Source organism: Pan paniscus, chromosome 4, assembly GCF_029289425.2.
Source record: "Pan paniscus chromosome 4, NHGRI_mPanPan1-v2.0_pri, whole genome shotgun sequence".
NCBI classification, from domain to species: Eukaryota; Metazoa; Chordata; class Mammalia; order Primates; family Hominidae; genus Pan; species Pan paniscus.
In genome coordinates this window covers 71,447,389-71,467,883 of record NC_073253.2, presented here as the reverse complement: position 1 = coordinate 71,467,883, position 20,495 = coordinate 71,447,389, and the positions used below count along the sequence as shown (strand labels likewise).

The 20,495-nt window shown below is 40.2% G+C and overlaps 1 protein-coding gene across 2 annotated transcripts in view; it reads left to right on the top strand.

Moving 5' to 3' along the window:
• The window catches only part of OSMR (oncostatin M receptor), an 89,309-nt gene that overhangs the window by 21,800 nt on the left and 47,014 nt on the right, over window positions 1–20,495 (top strand). For both annotated transcript variants that reach the window (XM_034960149.3, XM_024928756.4), the window contains exons 2-7: window positions 722–807; window positions 7,945–8,117; window positions 13,339–13,510; window positions 15,657–15,941; window positions 17,184–17,319; window positions 17,870–18,021. In XM_034960149.3, coding sequence (XP_034816040.1) covers window positions 735–807; window positions 7,945–8,117; window positions 13,339–13,510; window positions 15,657–15,941; window positions 17,184–17,319; window positions 17,870–18,021 — 991 coding nt within the window. In that variant the 5' untranslated portion in view covers window positions 722–734. The remainder of the gene's footprint in view (window positions 1–721; window positions 808–7,944; window positions 8,118–13,338; window positions 13,511–15,656; window positions 15,942–17,183; window positions 17,320–17,869; window positions 18,022–20,495) is intronic.

Below are 20,495 nucleotides of genomic sequence, written 5' to 3'. Positions count from 1 at the left end.
AGGTGGCCCTCTCTGTTTCATGTGTTGCTCATTCTTCTTCCGGTTCCAGTAGGTGATACGGCTTGGCTGTGGGCCCACCCAAATCTCAACTTGAATTGTATCTCCCAGAATTCCCACGTGTTGTGGGAGGGACCCAGGGGGAGGTAATTAAATCATCAGGGCCGGTCTTTTCTGTGCTATTCTCGTGATAGTTAATAAGTCTCATGAGATCTGATGGGCTTATCAAGGGTTTCCACTTTTGCCTCTTACTCATTTTCTCTTGCTGCTGCCATGTAAGAAGTACTTTTCACCTCCTGCCATGATTCTGGGGCCTCCCCAGCCATGTGGAACTGTAAGTCCAATTAAACCTCTTTTTCTTCCCCGTCTCAGATATGTCTTTATCAGCAGTGTGAAAACTGACTAATATAGTAGGGTAGCCCATAAATGCCCTTTTCATGTCAAAGGTAGAAACACAAAAGAGTAGGTAGAAACTGGCACACCATCCTACCTGGCACACTATCACTTATGCCTCATTTATAGACCCAAAAAGGTCCCATGGGGCAGGGAAATATAGTCTTCCTATTTTGGGGGGACTCTAAAGTACCATGACAAGAGGCATGGATACAGGCAAGGGAGAAGTATGGGAGCCTTTATTGCCTCATCTAACACAATTGGCTCGAAGAAACTTGCCAGTATTGAAAATTAAATAAAATTTTCCTTCTTTATAATTTATCTTTTTCAGAAAACCAGAACTGATGGCTCTATTTGCAATCTTTCAGACAACATTCTTCTTAACGTTGCTGTCCTTGAGGACTTACCAGAGTGAAGGTAAGAAGTGGAAGGAACAGTAAAGACAAAAATCACGTCGGGAACAAATGAAGTCATTGATGCTTTGGAAAAAAGTTAAACAGTTCTTTTTTCTTTGGGAATTACATAAAATTCCTGAGTATCTCCCATGAGGAGATTTGTCAATCTCTCTAAGCAGTGGTTGCCTTAGTCTTGGCCTCTCTCATCTTGATGGCTCTCTTAATAAGCCACCCCTTGACCCTGACTTCCTGGTCAGTGCACTGGTCATTAGGGCAGTTGTAAATAGACCTAATCCCATGGAATTTCATGATGGATATATTTTATCAGACCATCATCGAAGTAGTTCTTTCTGTACCTTGCTGAGAAAAGACACTGGGTATACCACACCAGTGCTGACCTCTAGGTTAGTACAAGTTTTTATGTCCCTCAACTATGTTCATTGAGAAGCTGTTAGCTTAGTAAAATATGAGTAAAAGCAATGAAAATATGAAACAATAGAAACTCTTTCAAGTCTCTGAAAAACAATATGCTAAATGCTGAAATGTTTTATAAATAAATAATATTTGTCACTTAGCTACTCCCCAAGGGAAGATATTTTGAGATAAATTAACTTTATGAATAAGGTCAGTAAGAATTTAATACCTCTAAAATATTTATTGATACTATATTACTTTGAACTTGTTTAGAAGTAGATCTTAGACTTGAGTTTCTATTGGTTCATAATTTTTTGTATCTTGCATCTGTATTTTACAAAGCTTTACATTTTCCTCTTCCTGTATTTATTCTTTGCTGTACTCCCCTTTTAAATGAGAGTACAGGTGTTTGCTCCTAGTAATTATCCACGCAGTTCCTGTCCACAGATTCTATGAAAATGATCTTTGCGGGGAATATGCATAGAATTTCTCATCTTTCTTGAAACTCCATGAAAATATATTTGGAAAAAAAAAAAGGAAACATTGTTCTGATAATTGCTCAATTCTCTGTCTGACATTCCTTTCATCTGGATTTATTTATTTTAGGTCCAGGGCACATAGGAAGACACTACTAAGCTGTTTCTTTCGGCATCTTAAAAACCATAGTTTGATGTTAGTCTCTTCTAATCTGGGGCTGAAAGGTGGGAATTAGGATTTCTCATTTGTAGTATGTATACCTCTCGCTCACTCTGTCTTACTTGCTAAAATCTAAGCACAGTGCAACCAGACTGAGAGGTCAAACCATATAATAAGAATGATTTTCTCTTTTTTTTTTTTTTTTGAGACAGAGTCTCGCTCTGTCACCCAGGCTGGAGTGCAGTGGCTCGATCTCGGCTCACTGCAACCTCTGCCTCCCAGGTTCAAGCAATTCTTCTGCCTCAGCCTCCTGAGTAGCTGGGATTACAGGCACCCGCCACCACACCCAGCTAATTTTTTTGTATTTTCAAACAGACCCACTGCCCCACCTCCAGGTGTAACCGAAATGCAGGTTCAGTTGCTTGCAGCTTGCAGAGTCCAATTAAAATGAGCAAGGTCTGGTATAAAAATAAAACTGACTTTTTATTCCAAAGCTAACTTAGGGGAATAAGGACAGGCTTTCCTCCTTAAAGGGACTGCTTTGCTTTTGGAGTAGAAAGTGGGCACTTTTAAAGCAGGGGGCCTATGCAGTGGCAGAAGTGAGCAGGTAGGGGTCTGCATACTCACTTTGGTGCCTTATCTACTGGTTAGTTGAGTTGGCATCTTTATGGGCAGAAATAGGCTGTAAGGTGGCTGAAAATTCTCCAGGTGGGAGAGAGTTTCACAGTGGGCATACTTTGGATTGTAAATCAACTGTTACCTCTCAAGGCAGTCTCCTGGTGGGTGAGAGTTCCTCTCTGGAGCTTCTAAGCATATCATTATTAACAGATGAACTTGCCCTGTAGGGAGTGTCTGGTGAAGGGGAGATAAAAGGTTATAATTGCATTTCCAAAGGGCTAAGTAGGAAGTGGGGAACAGAGGGAATTGGGGAAAAGAGAAAATAATAAAACAATAGTAACTCATTCTCCTTTTCTTAGAAAAATGGGGTACTCGGTTACACAGGGTCTCCAGGAAATCCCAGGCATCTAACTCTAAGCTTTCAGCCCAGCTCATTCTCTAGTGAAGTTTCCTTTTCTGATCCAGCACTATTTACTATGTGCCTTCTACATACAAGCCACTCTATTCTCAGAGCAAGCTCTGCTGCTCATGCTTTCAGCTTCTTTTGTTTAGATCAGACATGCATTTCCCTGTTTTTCTATCAACCAATCTTCACTGCTGCTTCCAGCTTTCTCTGTCAAGCATGCCTTCTTTGGTAATTAATCCTGTCTTTGCCCTGACCTGTACTATTTGGATTTCTTGTCTCAATTTCTGCTGCATTTAACCAAGTACTTACTAAACTCCCACTCAAACTAGTTGGCTTACCACTTAATCACCCAGCCAGATACAGATCTGAAGATTTATTCCAAATAACCTGGCTTAATTTCTCCAATCAACGAGGCAGAGCCAAGACTTTCTTCAGTTAACCCTGGGTACATGTTTCCATCAGCCAGAGATTATGACTGCAGCAATATTTTCCTCTGTCTGTTGTGTATATGTACATACAGATAGAGATAGGGAGATGAATACATAGTGTGTTTTTAAATAAAAGTTAAATTGTAGTATATATATATGCTCAGGATTTTTTTATTACTTAAAACAATTACTACAACATATGATGAGTGTTTTTCTTTGATATTAAATGTTCTTCTAGAAACAACATTATTTTTAATTGCTGCATGATATCCCTTCTTATGAATGGACAATGGTTTATTTCCTTGAGTAGTGTTATGGATGGTCAGAGAAACAGGGTGGGGAAAGTGGGAGGAGAGTATGTGATTAAGTCCTGGTCTGATTCCCAAACCTGGCCTTCTTGGCCATACTCCAGCATTATAAAAAGAGAGCTGGACAGAGACCCAGGAGCCCTAGGTTCTGGTCTGATTGTGCGGCTGTGGCAAAGTCACTTCCCATTTTTTAACCTCAATTTCCTCGTCTGAAAAATAATGGGATTGGATTTAATAATCTTTATGATTCTTTGATCCCACTGACTTAACCTTGGCATTTTCCACTATTTCCCAAGGAAGTCCTAGATTGCTTTTAACCAGATTATTTTTGACTGATGTCACTCGAGCACCTGAGTCATTCAGCACTCACTGATAGCGTATGTTAATATAAGGCGTTCTTCTTTTGTCTGGAGCTTCCAGAAGTAAAGTTTAGACTGATAGTTGACTCATGCATTCAGCAACCAATCGCTGAATGTCTTTCCCATAACTGGTATGTTCTTAGTCTTGGTTTCTCTGAGCTGAGTAAGGCTGAGTCTCAACCTTGTTTCACTCACAGTCTACAGGGAGACAGACATAGAAACAGGCTCTTACAGCATGTTGTAATCAGTGCTCCAAACAAGGGCTTAGGAAATCTAAGGAGGAATTGCACATTCTGAGGTATGATTATAGTGGAGTGAATCAGATAGCTTACGGAAGTGTTTATTTTATATTATAACTTATTATTTGATTTTCAAACTAATACATGTTTTTGAAGAACATTTACAAAATACCAAAAAGTATAAAGAAGAAAATTAAGATCACTCAACCTCATCATCCAGAAATAATTACTGTTATAATGACTGTTAACATTTTATTTTTACTTCCCTTTATTTGTTTAAAAAAAGTCCTTTAAAAATCATAAAATGGGGTACATGTTCCAATATATTTTTAAAAAGCGCATGGGAAAATCCAATAAAAATATATATGATTTAAATTTGGCAGTAGAATGAAAAGAGTAGGATTATAGAAACTCAATATCTGTGTTATGCAAGCATTTTTATCATGAGTAATTAGTGACATTGATTCATGATACTCATTTGGTGAGTAAATTAGCAATATTAGTACATTCACAATGTTATGCAACAATCACCCAATTCAGTCCAAAACATTTTCATTACCCCAGAAAGGAAACCACTGCTTAAGCAGTTAGTCTTGATTCCCCTCTCTCTCAGCCCCTGGCAGGTACCAGTCTACTTTCTGTCTCTATGGTACTTATTATTCTGGCAATTTCATACAAATGGAATCACAGTATAAAACCTTTTGTATCTGGCTTCTTTCACTTGGCATGATGTTTGTGAGGTTAATCCAATTGTAGCATGTATCAGTATTCAGTTTCTTATGGCTGAGTAACAGTCCTTCGTGTGTGTATACCACAGTTTGTTCATCTGGTCATCCACTGATGAAAGTTTCAGTTGTTTCCACCTCTTGGCTATTGTGAATAACGCTGCTACAAATTTGGGGGCAATTATTTGTTTCAATTCCTGCTTTCAATTTTTGGGATATCTACTTACAAATGGAATTGCTGGGTTATATGGTGATTCTATTTTAACTTTTTTGTATTGAAGACAGGGTCTCACTCTGTCACTCAGGCTGGAGTTAACTTTTTGAAGAACTGTCAAAATGTTTTCAACAAGGTGGAGCCATTTTACATTACTACCGGCAGTGTACAGGGGCTGTAATTTCTCCACATCCTCGCCAACACTTGTTATTTCCATTTTAAAAATTATTATAGCCATCTTCATGGGTGTGAAATGGTACCTCTTTGTGATTTTGACTTGAATTTCCTTAGTGACTAATGATATTGAACATCTTTTCATGTGCTTGTTAGCCATTTATATATCTTCCTTGGAGAAATGTTCATTCAAGTCTTTTGACTTATTTTATTTTATTTTATTTTATTTTATTTTATTTTATTGTGACAGGGTCTCACTCTGTTGCCCAGGTGGAGTGCAGTGGTGTGATCACGGTTCACTGCAGCCTCTGTCTCCCGGGCTCAAACCATCCTCCTATGTCAGCCTCTTGAGTAGCTGAGACTACACGTTCCATGACACCCAGCTACTTGTTGTATTTTTTTTGGTAGAGACAGGGTTTTTCCATGTTGCCGACTCTTTTGCCCATTTTTAAATTGAGTTCTTTGTCTTTTTGTTGCTGGTTTGTAAGAGTTCTTTATGTAGTATGGATACTGGAACCTTATCAGATATATGATTTGCAAATATTTTCTCACATTCTATATGTTGTCTTTTCACTTTTTTGTGATTGTTATTTGATGCACAAACTTGTTTATGTTGTCTTTTCACTTTTTTGTGATTGTTATTTGATGCACAAACTTGTTTATTTTATTGTCTATTTGTTGTTGTTGTTGTTGTTGCTCATACTCTGGATTCAGATCTAAGGACCCACTGCCAAACTCAGGGTCATGGAATTCACGCTGAGATTATAGTTATCATCCTAGCCCTTCCCAGCATCACATTTACAAAATATCACAAGGTAACTTTCAGGGAAGGTAGCCATTGTGGCTCCCTTTCCTTTTATGGGCATTCTTGTTCATCTCGCTTTCATAGAATGAGTTTTCTGAGGTGTTCCTCCAAATTCTGAGGTTATGCCTCATTTGAATCTGAAGCTGTCTACTATGTGGACCAATCACAAGAAAAACATCATGTTTGTCTTGTATCCACCAGGAATGCTCCTCAGTTTATCTGGCTCCATGCAGAGCCCCATCCTGTCACCTGTGTAGGACTTTGTTGTTGGTGCCATGCAAAATACTTCTCAGACATTCCATTCCGTGCAAACTTCGACTGGGCCAATGCTCCTGTCTTAACAGTTGGAGGACAGTACAGGGGGACACAGGTGTTGGTATTAGAGAGATTCCTATTTAATTTCACATTGCTTTGTATATGTTATTTACCCTGATTGAGCTTGAGTTTCCTTATCTAAAAAATTGCTGTCTAACAGTTTTATAGTAGGCATTGCATGAGACAACATAAGTAAAGACCCTAGCACTGTGCATGGTAAATAACATGTGCTCAATTTCATTGTTGTTATTTTTACTTCCCTAAGAGAAAAATAGCATGTGCAGAATGGCAATTTGGGGACATTTTTTCAGTATTGGAGACTGTTTCCATTGTTTATTATCAAAATGAGATAATCTCTTACCATTTAAACGTAACGTTTGAGGGGTTCAAATGACAAGGGGAAATCCCCCTGAAACTAGAAAACTGAATGCTTAAAAGATGATATCTCTTACGCCATGAGTCATCAGATAGCAGCTGATTTTATCGATGCAGGCTTTATCTTTTCAATACCTTTGTACCACTCCCAGTTTACTTCTGATACCCTCACAGTTGAAATAGTTGAATCAGCAATACACAATTATTTTACAATCTATATGGTGTTTTTCTCCTCTTAAGTGGAAAGTCATGATTTGTTCTTCTTTAAGAATCAGCAGTGACTTAACTCACTTAGTCAGGACACATTCTCTCTCTAGTGGCAGATATATCTGCTTAAACCTCTGTGTGCAAGCCATTTGCAGTGGCGCCATTGGTGGTTTATGCAGTCAGCCTAAGAGATAGGCTGCTGCTTCCCAAGGCCACCAACTTCAGCAAATCTGTTTCATGTTTGAATTCCTGTTCTTTTACAGACTGTGTCATACCACTAACTAGTCTAAAATTCCACTCTCTTGATTATTTCATATGAGTTCATCATGTCTCTCCAACTAGCTTCCTTCTTTGAGCTAGGAACCTTGTCACAATTATTTTATTTCACATCAAATACCTGGTATGTTGCTGGTCTCATCGAAAGAGTTCAGTTAATTCTTGCTAGTCTTTATCTTTTAAGTTAAATACATTGAGACACAAATGACCATGTCTACAGATAAGACATGCTCCCACATTGTAGTCTTTTACCAAACTATAAAATATTGACTTTCAAAAAGGAAACTTTCATTTCTGATTTTCAGAAATATAACATTTCCATCAAAAAGTCTTCTTTCTTTTTTTCAGCCTTGTTATAAATTTCCCAACCGGTTAGATTGTCCAATAAAGGATCCTTCTGTTTTGTTTACCTGTTTATCAATGTATGAGCTTGCTGTGTATTATTGAGCAAGTCATTTCATTCATCTAGATCTTAATTTCTGTGTCTGCTAAGTGATTTCTAAATTCTCTTCCAGATTTCCAAGGTGTCTGATTCTAGGATGCACATATGAGCAATATTTTCCAGAGCTAAATAATGATGATATTCAAGTTTAATTATTTCTGACTCTTCAATCATGCTCCTATTAAATATTATTTCATACTTCATTTTGATCTTTTCAGTCTTGGCTGAACGTTTACCATTGACTCCTGTATCACTTAAAGTTTCCACCAATTCTACGCGTCAGAGTTTGCACTTACAATGGACTGTCCACAACCTTCCTTATCATCAGGAATTGAAAATGGTATTTCAGATCCAGATCAGTAGGATTGAAACATCCAATGTCATCTGGGTGGTAAGTAATTTTTTTGGCTCAATATTTAAAAAATCATCTTTAAAAAAAGACACCTTGGTTTTCTTTTATAACATCTGAAAAATTCTCGTTTTGGAAACATATTAGCAGCTCAAAACAGTTTGTCTAAACAATTACATTTCTGCATTTTCTGTTAATGATCCAGGACAAAGTAACATGACAACTTTGGTTTGGTAGGTAGGATGGGATGCACTAAGAAAATAGATTTTCTCAGTTTTGCTCTGTCTTCTAAGAAGACTGTTGAGTCTGTCCTCGTGAATACTGAATTCCAGAGAGCCACGAAGATTAACCATTTCATTCCTCCTACCTCTTTCTTCTCCGTCCTCCAGAGATTTTCCTAAATAAGATGTAATAATTTGGCAACATTTTTCTTTCCAATGTAGCTTCCTGAGAGTTTCTTGGCCTATACCCAGCTGAAATGCAGGGAAGAGTAAGTGCTAGCACTTAATGTTCCATCCAACAAGGAGCCATGTTGGAGAGTAACTTCCTGTGTCCTTTGTTGCCTTACATGTGGCTTTTTCCACAACAAATTAAATTAAGAAAATACTGACTTTCACACTCTTTTTGTCTTTGAATTTTTTGGGGTGGATTTTTCACTTAGTTCAAATGATTATTGGGTCAGTTTTGCCTGAGGTGTCCCCATCTAGTGCACTAGGACACATGAGTGGTTTATGATTTCCATTTCTCATCTGGGAACTCTAGTAATCTATATGCACATAATGTTCAGTCATTTTCACGGGATATTTAAGGACAGTGGAATGTTTTCTCATTAAAGGAACTGAAAATTTTCCTACAGGTAAGAGAAGCCTAGGACTGTGCTTGGGCCCTCTGTCAGCTCAACCAGGCTCCCGTCTTCACCCAGGTAGTGGAGGCTTTGGGTACACACATACAGCATGGTTAGTCCCTTTGGTAAGGCATACAAGTCACTAATTTTAACATCTTCAGTTACTTTCCATATTCATTATTGAAATTTGAGATCTGCGCAAGTTAAATAAAATTTTGACTCTGTCCACTTAGGATTCATACCTAGTCTATAATTCTACCTCTCAAAGGGCAGTTTCCCACAATGAGACTTATTTAGTATGATGATTTTCAACAACAGCAATACTTCTGTGTAGCTGTTTACTCCCTGCTATCAACACATCTTTCCACTATCTCACCTTATACTAGCAAGTCTGATTTTTGTATTTTTAATGGGTACACTTGTTGGTAATTTGGGCCCGGTAAAACATTGAAGCAAAGGTCATATTGAGACTAAGGATTATCTACAAAAAGAAAAATTGAGGTGGAAGTGCTGGAGGAATTGTGGAAAACTAGCACTTAGCACCATTAGCAAAAATAACATTAACCATAGACTACATGGATCCTATTCTTTATTTTTCCAAAAGACAACTCATATCTATTATTATGTTAGAAAAAATAATATTAGCCATACACCAAGTGGATTTTTAAATTTATTTTCCTAAAAAGCAGTTGTTCATATCTGTTTTCATATTTGATTCCCATAAGAGTCCTCTTTTCAAGGGAAAGCAGCTAGTGTGGACTATTTCTGTAATCTTCTAGGGCTCAAGACCCTTCAGGGTAGAGTTTTGCCTTGTCTATCGTGTTGTCCTCACAACACCCAACCCAGCCTGACTACAACAGTGGAGAAACCACAGCACAGAGAGGTTTGTTGTGTTGCTCCAGGTGACAGAGGCAGGGTGGGATCATCCTTCACTCCTGTGCCCAGAAAGGGATGACAGTCACATGCAGCCCCCAGGCCATCGGTGGACACATGTCCTATGGAATAGATGATGCCTTGAGAAATGCTTGTCTGAATCACTCATGCCTGAAGTTGACGAGAACTATCCTCCTCCAGTTAAGGAGGAGGATGCGGCTTCTGTTTAGACCAAAATCTCCCTTATACAGGGAAGCTCCCTGTAGTGCAAGCCTGACAGGGCACTCTCATTCGTGCTGGGGGCTGGGGGGAAGCTTCTGGACTCAATGTCTCGGACACCTCTGTTCCCAAACAGGTCAAAGGAAGAGCACTTGCAGCTGGACCAGAGGCACCGACCTGTCTCCTGGATGGTACTGGCCATTTGGAACCCTGAACTGCATGGTCCTGCCCTCCTGGGTCATGGTCCTCCCCTTCCCTTTGCTTTTTTATTTTGTCAATGGCATAGGAAGGCAAAATAGAGTAAGAGCTCAAGCTTGGAAGGAGGCCAGGTGTGGGAGTCAAATGTCTCAGTAACAAATCAGTGACCTCTATTAGACTTCTGTGTAAATGTGTGTGCCAATTTCTTGTGACTTACTGATGTCTGCAAGGGTCAAATTAAACTTGCCGCTTCAATAAATGAAATGACCCAAAGACAATTCATCATATTTAAAGAAAAAAAATCACTGAATTGCTGTACTTAAGGAAAAGTTTTATCTCCTACATTAACAGGGCTGTAAAGACCACAAAGCAGAAGTTGAGGTTAAACAGTTTCCACACATAAATAGTGTCTGGGGGAAATACAACTCATTGCATATTAATGAAATGATTAAATCATTCAGTCCAGAGTTTTAGCCTCTGCTCCCAGATCAGGCATTGTGCGCAGTGTGGGAATGTCAGCGCTGAGCACGCTGGAAAGAATGAGGAGGTGAACACACGCATAGGGTATTCTACACACGGGCTGTGTGTGCAGGTCACTGATGAGATGCTATGAGGTTCGGGTTAGGCCTCACCTTCTCCCACAATTTGGACAAAGGGCTGTTTGAGACCAAATATCCAAGAGGATAGAAGTTACTTTAGCAAGTAGAGTAGAAAAGAGTGCTCTGAGCAGACCCAACAGGCATGAGCAGAGGCGCTGAGAGAAGGGAATTTCCAGGCCTGAAAGCCCGCTGTGGTGCTGGATCCCCAAGCACATGAGGACAGGGGCACAGGCCTAGATGCACAGGACCATGGAGTGCATGCTCAGGTTTTGTTTTTTTTATCCCAAGGGCAATAAGAACAAAGGAAGTGGCAAGCTCTGATTTGAATAGCCGCACAGCGGAGTGTGGTGGGGAACTGGGGCAAGGGATGTGTGGCCGCTAGGAAGCGAGCTGTAGGGTTCAGCCAAAGCGGAGATGCGGGTAAGAGAAGTGGCTGCGTTTAAGGGACAGAAGGGAGGTAAAGTTCAGTCTGTGACTTGTTGGCATTAGAGCGAAGTTGCCATTATTGATGTACTTCCTTCTAGCAGGGGTCTGGGGGAAGAGAGGAAATATTTGCTTTTTTTTTTTTTTTTTTGAGATGGAGTCTCACTCTGTTGCCCAGGGTGGAGTGCAGCGGCGCAATCCCAGCTCACTGCAACCTCCGTCTTCCGGGTTCTAGCGATTCTTCTGCCTCAGCATCCTGAGTTGCTGGGATTACAGGCACGCACTACCACATCCGGCTAATTTTTGTATTTTTAGTAGAGATGGGGTTTCACCATGTTGGTCAGACCGGTCTCAAACTCCTGACCTCATGATCTGCCTGCCTTGGCCTCCCAAAGTCCTGGGATATTTGCTCTTAAATTTTAAAAATATTGAAGCAAAATGTACTTGACATTGCTCATGTTAAATAGTGAGGGTTTCATGGATCAGGACCTCACAACTTGTTAAGGAACATATTTTGTGATCTAGGAGTAAAGTAATGCAAGAAATGGAAATAAAATATAAACATTTAAAAAAACACAGTCTGCAGAGAGTAAGAAAGGAAGCCCACAATTAAATGCCCCCTGGGTGGACCAGGATGTTTTCAGCCCAGGGCTGGGTTTAATTCTGTCAGGGGCACTGTTTCAAGTTTGTGACCTGAATAGGGGGCAGACATAAATAGTAGAAGGCCTCCGAGTTGCTAATGCCAAGCAGTGTGTGACATGTGACTTGTCCCATGCCCTTCACTGAGGACTTATTATTCGCCCTTAGAAACGTGGATGCAGACTCGAACTCAGGTTCCCCCAGTAAGTGTCATGTGTGTGTTGTCTCCACCTTGCAGCTGTGGGGCAGGAAACAGGAGCCTTGGAGGAGGCACACTGAGGAGAAAGCATGCCTGGAGCTTTGGGGGACATGAAGAAGAAAACGTGGTTCCTGCTCCCTCGGGACCGTGCTAGAGTCACAGCTGATATACCAACAGCTAGCCGCAGTATATAGGAGGGCCTCAGAAGGGGTGGAGACAACAGGAATGCAGAGGAAAGAGCAAGAAAGCCTTCATGAAGGAGAAGGGACATAACCTAGACTTGAAGAACAGGACAGATCCCCATACAGCAGGGAGTGGGAGACACCAGACCAAAGACATTGCCTGAGCAAAGACAGGTCTGAAAGCATAAGGCATATCCAGAAGTGTGGGGGAGGTGCTATGTTTGGAGAGATGATTCCTGCAAGGGACTGGTGGGTTGGAGCCAGATTATAGAAGGCCTTGCATGACAGGGCAAGGTGTAAAGGGGCCTTTGAAGCCTGTGGAATTAGAGAATGGAAACGCCAGCATCTCAGAAAGATGAAGGCTAAAGGCTGTGTCAAAAGCCCAAATTACAGCTCAACTTAGACAAGCTTCCTAGAAAACAGTGTAAGACATTTTTGTGTCACTGACAGCTTCAGGGCCTAAGAGTCTGACAGATGGAGCCCAAGAGATGGAGTGTGGCCATGTGGCCACCGTATCTGAAAGGACAAGAGACAGAAAACCAGGGGAGACTCAGAGAGCCATCTGTCAACTTCTGAGAGAAAATGGAACTTCTGGTGTGCCATGAAAGACTGCTTTCTTGACTGAGATTTGACCATCCTAATCCAAACCTTGCTAAAGATGAATATTTTTAAAAAACAAACAATCGGTTTTGTTTTTTTTTTAAAGGATGACTGTGTTAATTCTCTACTTTTCAAGAACTTTCTTAGCAGATTCTCTGGGACTGGCACCGTGAGCACCTTCTGTCTCTGATCTGTTGCCCCAAGACCTGAGTAGCTTCTGTTTTCTCTCCCGCTTATTCCACATGAGTCCCCTGGAATTGGAAGACTATAGGGATTGGAAGCTGAGTTTTCAAAAGGCAGGAGGTCATAGCTGGCTCCCATGCGAGGCATCAGAACATGGGGAATTGACTAGCAGAAGTGGAATTCACTGGCACATATCGTGGACCTGCAATGGGGTCTTAGGTTTGTGCTTTGGGATAAGTCAAGTGAAGCTCTTTTATAGGACAAGATGGCTATGTGTTTCCAATTGTTTTCTCTTTGCTTTTAGGGGAATTACAGCACCACTGTGAAGTGGAACCAGGTTCTGCATTGGAGCTGGGAATCCGAGCTCCCTTTGGAATGTGCCACACACTTTGTAAGAATAAAGAGTGTGGTGGATGATGCCAAGTTCCCTGAGCCAAATTTCTGGAGCAACTGGAGTTCCTGGGAGGAAGTCAGTGGTAAGAAGTGAGGTGGTTACAAGAGTGAAAAGGGTTAATATATTTTTTAATGAGGAGCAATAGTCAAATAGTGGAAATCTCCTTTGAGGAACCCTGGGTAGACACTGACATTATTTTCCTTTGGCTCCTATGGGAACTAAAAAACACAGGTGTGAAACTTGGCACTGGAAGATATAGTCTGAAGTCTTGCTCCTGAACTTACTCATTGAGATAGTTGTGCAGATTCAGGCAATTTTGTATTTGTTTTCAAAATGTGTAAAGTTTGTGTATTATAAATGCTAAGTGAACAAAGCAAGACATAAATTGTACATATGTATTTATTTGAGCAACACAAAATGTGTATGGGTCTAGAGTAGAGGTTGGGAACATTTTTCTGTGAAGGGCCAGATAAGAGATAGTATAAGCTTTTCAGAGCATACAGTCGCTGTTGTGACTATTCAACTCTGCTACTGTAGTGTGAGAGCAGCCATAGATAGTGTGTAAACCAATGAGACAGCTTTGTTGATAGAAATTTATTTACAGAAACAGGGCCAGGCATGGTGGCTCACGCCTGTAATCTCAGCACTTTGGGAGGCCAAGGCGGGTGGATCACTTGAGGTCAGGAGTTCAAGACCAGCCTGGGAAACATGGTGAAATCCTGTCTCTACTAAAAATATAAAAATTAGCTGGGCATGGTGATGGGCACCTGTAGTCCCAGCTATTCTGGAGGCTGAGGCAGGAGAATCGCTTGAACCCAGGAGGCAGAGGTTGCAGTGAGCCTAGATTACACCACTGTACTCCAGCCTGGGCCACAGGGCAAGATTCTGTCTCTCTCACACACACCAAAAAAACAACAGATGGTGGACTCAAATTGTAGCTTCCCCGAATCTAGACGGCGGGGTGGGGGGAAGGGGGTGGAATATGGAAAAATGAAAGTGGTGTGTTATTTGAAAAATGAGATTATGGATAAATATATTTTAAATATTCTTTAATACTGATAATTTAATTTTGTTGTAATTAAAATTTAGAGTGAGTTTTGTCAGTTTCTTTTGCGCACGTTAAACTAATAATACTAATGAGATAATAATAATTGAATTAAATCTATGACCTAGTCACTTTTTAAAGTACTATACATATTTAGTTCTCATGTCAGTCCTATAAAAGGACTTCTTATCCTCGCTTCACAGATAAGGAAACTGAGGCACTGAGAGGTTAAAGAAGCCATGCAAGGTCACCACGCCACTAAGTGCTGGAGCTGGAACTCCAACCCAGACAGTCTGGCTCCAGAGGTCATGTGCTTAACCATTACATCCTACTATGGAAAGAAGGACACATACACAGGGAAAGAAAAGATATTAAAAAGATAGTAAGAGGTTGGGTGTGGTGGCTCACATCTGTAATTCTAGTACTTTGGGAGGCTGAGGTGGGCGGATTGCCTGAGCTCAGGAGTTTGAGACCAGCCTGCACAACATGGCGAAGCCCCAGCTCTACTAAAAATACAAAAAATCAGCTGGGTGTGGTGGCACATGCCTGTAGTCCCAGCTACTCAGGAGGCTGAGGCACGAGAATTGCTTGAAGGTTGGATTTTTTAAAAACTTTTTAAAATGAATGTTTTAAAGACCCCTCACACTTGAGGGACTGGCATTTCTGAGAAGGTAGGAAGAGATATGATCTCCAGTACAATGAAGAGATTACGAGGGATTTTGGAGATGCATAGACCTTGCCAGTCTGAATGTGGCTTTGCCACTTTCTAACTGAGCAAACTTTGGCTAAGTCTTACCTGACCTGTTGTTGTAAGGTACTAAGAACGACATGAGATAATGCACATAAACACTTAACATGGCCTTCAGCAGGGCTGGGACTTGATGGAAAGCAGTTACAATAACCCAGCAATAGCAATCATGCAATTATCAGAGTGGTAATAGTAATGTGCTGTCTGTGGCAGTAAGAGCAACAGCAGTGGTATCAGTGTAACAATAGGAGCAGTGGTGGAAAGGATTGTCTTGCATGCACCAGAGGGTAGAGGTTTGGCAGAGAAATTTAGGTTGCTATTTTCTCCAGGAGGTAGAAAAAGCTAAAGTTATCTGCTGAAGGCAAATGGATAACTTGTTTTAAGAGGCTTGAATTTTGAGTGCGATTCTAACTTGGCTATTTTTTTTTCTTGCAGTACAAGATTCTACTGGACAGGATATATTGTTCGTTTTCCCTAAAGATAAGCTGGTGGAAGAAGGCACCAATGTTACCATTTGTTACGTTTCTAGGAACATTCAAAATAATGTATCCTGTTATTTGGAAGGGAAACAGATTCATGGAGAACAACTTGATCCACATGTAACTGCATTCAACTTGAATAGTGTGCCTTTCATTAGGAATAAAGGGACAAATATCTATTGTGAGGCAAGTCAAGGAAATGTCAGTGAAGGCATGAAAGGCATCGTTCTTTTTGTCTCAAGTAAGTGTGCAAATTCTCTGTGGCCCTTTCTTCTCATTTCCTGAGGAATAGATTAAATCTCCTTTACTAGAAGACAAATAAACATTTCTACCCATGATCTTGATTTTCTTTTGTTTCCCACGTTTTCTAGGAGAGGCTCTGAAGTCAATGTCCTTTAGTAATATTTCCAGGATTTCCTGTTGTTTTCTTGTCCTTACTGAGAGTTGTATTCCTAGAAATCAATAGTATTAAAGAAGACACAGTTCAGGTCATGAGCTGGACCTCTGGGAAAATACCCTTTTTTGCCCAGCCATGCTGGAATTACTTCGGGATCATGGAGGGAGGGTAGGAGCTACAGATTGGACAACCATGGAGTCAGCCAGGATTGTGGCCTAGGAGACCTGGGTTTGAATCTTCTTTCCCTGGCTGGGTGTGTCATCTCACCAAGTTTCCTAGCCTCTCTGAGCCAGTTTCCTCCTTTGTAAAATGGGGACAGTGATGGTGATTGTGAGGATTAATGAATGTGGGTAGTGCCTGGCCCCAGTAATAGCTGCATGCAGTAGGAGATCAGCAAATGGAGGCCATTACTGTTCTTAACTGTGCAGTAAATTGGTTCCATCGGATACATTAGTGGAGTGGGAACATTTTTTTATATAGATTTGTGTGTGCACAACTAGTGGCCTCCTGTATTTTGTTTTGAGCATCTCCTTCCCTTGCACAGTAGGGAACATCTCCCTCCCTGCCTCCCTTGCCAAAGTCAGTCTCCAGTCTCCTGGATGCCTGGTTCATCTATGTCCCCTTAGCATGACCACTAAGGGCAGCAGTAACTCTGGGGATTTGGAGGTGCTTTGCCATTCCCTGAACACTCAGCTCCTGCCTGTTGAATTTAGCAGGTGTACAAATCTGACTGATTTCCTTGCATCCCCGAAGCATTCTGTGAGCCACAGCACCCGAAATGAAACATTGGCAGGCACTGGGGATACAACCCTTGTCAAATGGACATAGCATCAGCCACTTGCATAACATGGACCATCCATGCCCATGACATTTCAGAAAATCACAAGGGCAGGAAGGAGAAGGGGCCAAGATGAGGTGACCCCTGAAAAGTGACTTTTGGAGGCTGTTGATAGGTAGCCTTCCACCTCAGTGACCCCTTCCTTGTTCAGAGTAACTCTGTGGCTTCAGACTCTAAACAGAGCTTTCCATTTGGCTTATCTTCCAATAAAAAGATTTAACTAGGTCTGTTTTCCTTTGTATGGACAGAAGTACTTGAGGAGCCCAAGGACTTTTCTTGTGAAACCGAGGACTTCAAGACTTTGCACTGTACTTGGGATCCTGGGACGGACACTGCCTTGGGGTGGTCTAAACAACCTTCCCAAAGCTACACTTTATTTGAATCGTAAGTTGGCTCTGGTTACATTATTGACAGCTTCTTCCTTGTTTGAGGTGCTTGTGACAACATGGCAAAAATCTACACTTAGATGTTGCAGGAAATTTGAACAAATATTTCAGAACCACCTGCCAAGGTCAAGAGGAAACCTTTAAGTGGTGACAAGTGTCTAATACTTTCTACCTGAGGTTTTTAAAAAAGGAACATTTAGCATAGCATGGTAAGAAAGACAGTTAATGTATACCTTGACGTGAAAATAGTCCTGTCTGATAATCTGGGTTTACCCAATTTCTGACTTTTTAGGAATATTCCAAGTAAATTAAGGGATGTTCTTGCCACCCATGGGGATTCAGTGATTCATGTTAAGACATTTCAGCACGTATGTCAAATTTGTAGAAACAATATTTTCGTTATTGGTATTTGTTGGTGATGGATCAATGCCATTATGGGGAACATAGTTTGACAGTCACTGAGTATGCCCTGAGGGATAAGGGATACATTTGCTTTGACAAAAGTAAAAACCTCGTAATGGTTGTGTTATTTTGTTTTGTTTTTAAAGATTTTCTGGGGAAAAGAAACTTTGTACACACAAAAACTGGTGTAATTGGCAAATAACTCAAGACTCACAAGAAACCTATAACTTCACACTCACAGCTGAAAATTACTTAAGGAAGAGAAGTGTCAATATCCTTTTTAACCTGACTCATCGAGGTGAGACTAGAGTTGTCACAGCCCACCGTGGCCACTAACGTGTCTTTGTTTCACAGACTGTGTGATCAAGTAAATGTGCTGTAGATCTTTGCCTCATTCACAGCGGAGGTGAGAGTTAGAATTTATACCTATTTTTCATGCCACGTTTCTCCTCATGGATGCACGCATCCCCTATTATTTGTTTCTTTTAATAATGTCACGAGCACCAATGAGCTTACTACCCAACTTCAAAACTAGGACTCTAACAATAACTTCTGTCATATCTCATCCTGTAATGCCCCCACCTTCGCTCCTTCCGCCAAGATAATTATCACTTTAAATTGTGTGCGTGTGTATTCTCATTTCTTATGTGATGGTAAAAATGCCTTTATTTTGTTTGGTTTTAATGCATAGAAAGGACATCAAGCTGTATGTAATAATTCAGTAATTATGTTTATATAATATTAAATTGCTAATATTTGCCCATATTGTTTAGTGTTGCTGTAGTCCATTCACTTTTACTGCTGTGTAGTATTTCATTGTGTAAATATTAAATATTTTATTCATGCATCTCCTTTGATGGATTTGCAGGTTGTGTCCAGGTTTTTGCTCTTGGGTACATGTTAATATGAACATTTTTATACATGTGTCCAATACACATCTACAATTGTTTTTCTTGCATATATACTTAAGAGTTGGATCAGATGAAGAATATGTTCAACTTATAGGATAAGGTCAAGTTGTTTTTCAAAGGAGTAATACCAATTATACTCCCACCCTGTAGATTCATATATTCTTACCAAGTTGGTATTGGCACTTTTTTTTATTATTGCCAATTAAATGGCTATAAAATGGTATTTCATGATAGTCTTGAGATTGAATCTCATGAGTATTTTGGCCACATCTGTTTTCTCTTTTATGAAAAGCTTATGCAATTTGCACATTTTTTGTTGGTAAGAATATTCATATATTCTTTATACTGATTTGTTGTTCATTTCTTTACTACTAATATCTTCTCCCAATTTGTAACTCACTTTCTTTTACATGTCTATTGATTAACAAAAGTTTATCATTTTTAAAGCAGATAATTTTATAAAAATATTTTAAAGATATCATTTCCTACCCCAAGATCAGAAGGACAGTCACCTATAAGTTTTTAGTAAGAAGTTTAAGGGTTTTTAAGAAGACAAATTCCAAATCCATCTGGGATTGATTTTTTTATATTAAGTGAGATAGGGTTATGACACTGAATTTTTCTGTTTGGTAACCATTTTTCCATATCTGTTTATCAAATAACTCTTCCCTCCCTATGATCTGACATGCCACCTCTTTCACTATTATGAAAGTGTAAGAGAGTTCTGGATTCTTAATTCCACTGGTTGGTCTGTTTATTCCTGCACTAGTATTACACTAACTTTTAAAGTTTCAGATGAGTCTTGACATCGGGTAGGATAAGTCTCTCACCCTATTCTTTTTCAGAAATATCCTCACTATTCTTGGTGCCATACTCTTTTATGTAAAACTGATAATTAATTTACCAAATTCTATGAAAACCCCTCCTGGGCTTTTCACGGGATTTGCACTTAATCTATAAATGCAACTTGGAGAGATCAAAATCTTTATGTTACTAAATCTTCCTGTGCGTGGACATAGTATATTTTTATATTTCTTTAGGCCTCTGTTAAAATCATTACATAAAGTTTTAAATTTTTCCCTTGTATACTTCTTGCATATTTTTTGTGATACTGATACGGCTCCAATGACTGGAGGAACATCAGGGTTCTTCGTTTTGCGCCGGTTTGGATAAAACGACACAGACACACGTGGAGTGATTTTAAGGAGTGAAAAGTTTAGTAGGCAAGAAAGAAGGAAGGAGGAAGGAAACAGCTCCTCCATGCAGAGACAGACGGAGGAGGGATTTGAACAAAGAGAAAACCCCATGTGCAGCAGAATAGTGGCAGCTTATAAGAGGAAGCTGGAGGAGTTGGTTTCTGATTTGCATAGGGCTGAGGGGATTGGTTTGACCAGGCATGTCATTCACATAGCCCAGGGAAAAACTGGCCCTCCCGCCCTAGCCTTTTAATATGCAAATGCAGGGCACCTTGATGTTCTACACACATGGGGATATGTGGGGGCTGCCATGTTGCTAGGCACATGTTGGGGCAAGGAAGAAGACGGCCCGAATTGCCATGTTTGGGTGGACCCAGTTTGTTTCTAATGGCCAGCATTTGCACATTGAAGCTTGGGTGGGGTGGCGGGGGTGGGGTCGAGGGAGAGGTTCTAAGAGCCAGGGCCTTTCTGCAAGACAGGAAACATTTCTGGAGCTGCTTTAAAAGAAACAAAAACTTCCCAAGGACCCCTTTTAACTCCTATAACACTATAGGCACTTAAAAATTTCCTGAAAACAGTTAAAATCATTGTTAGCATATATCCTTCCCTCTTTTCTTTCTCCATTTTGAAATTTTTAAATTTTAACTCCTTTCTCATTTAAAAAT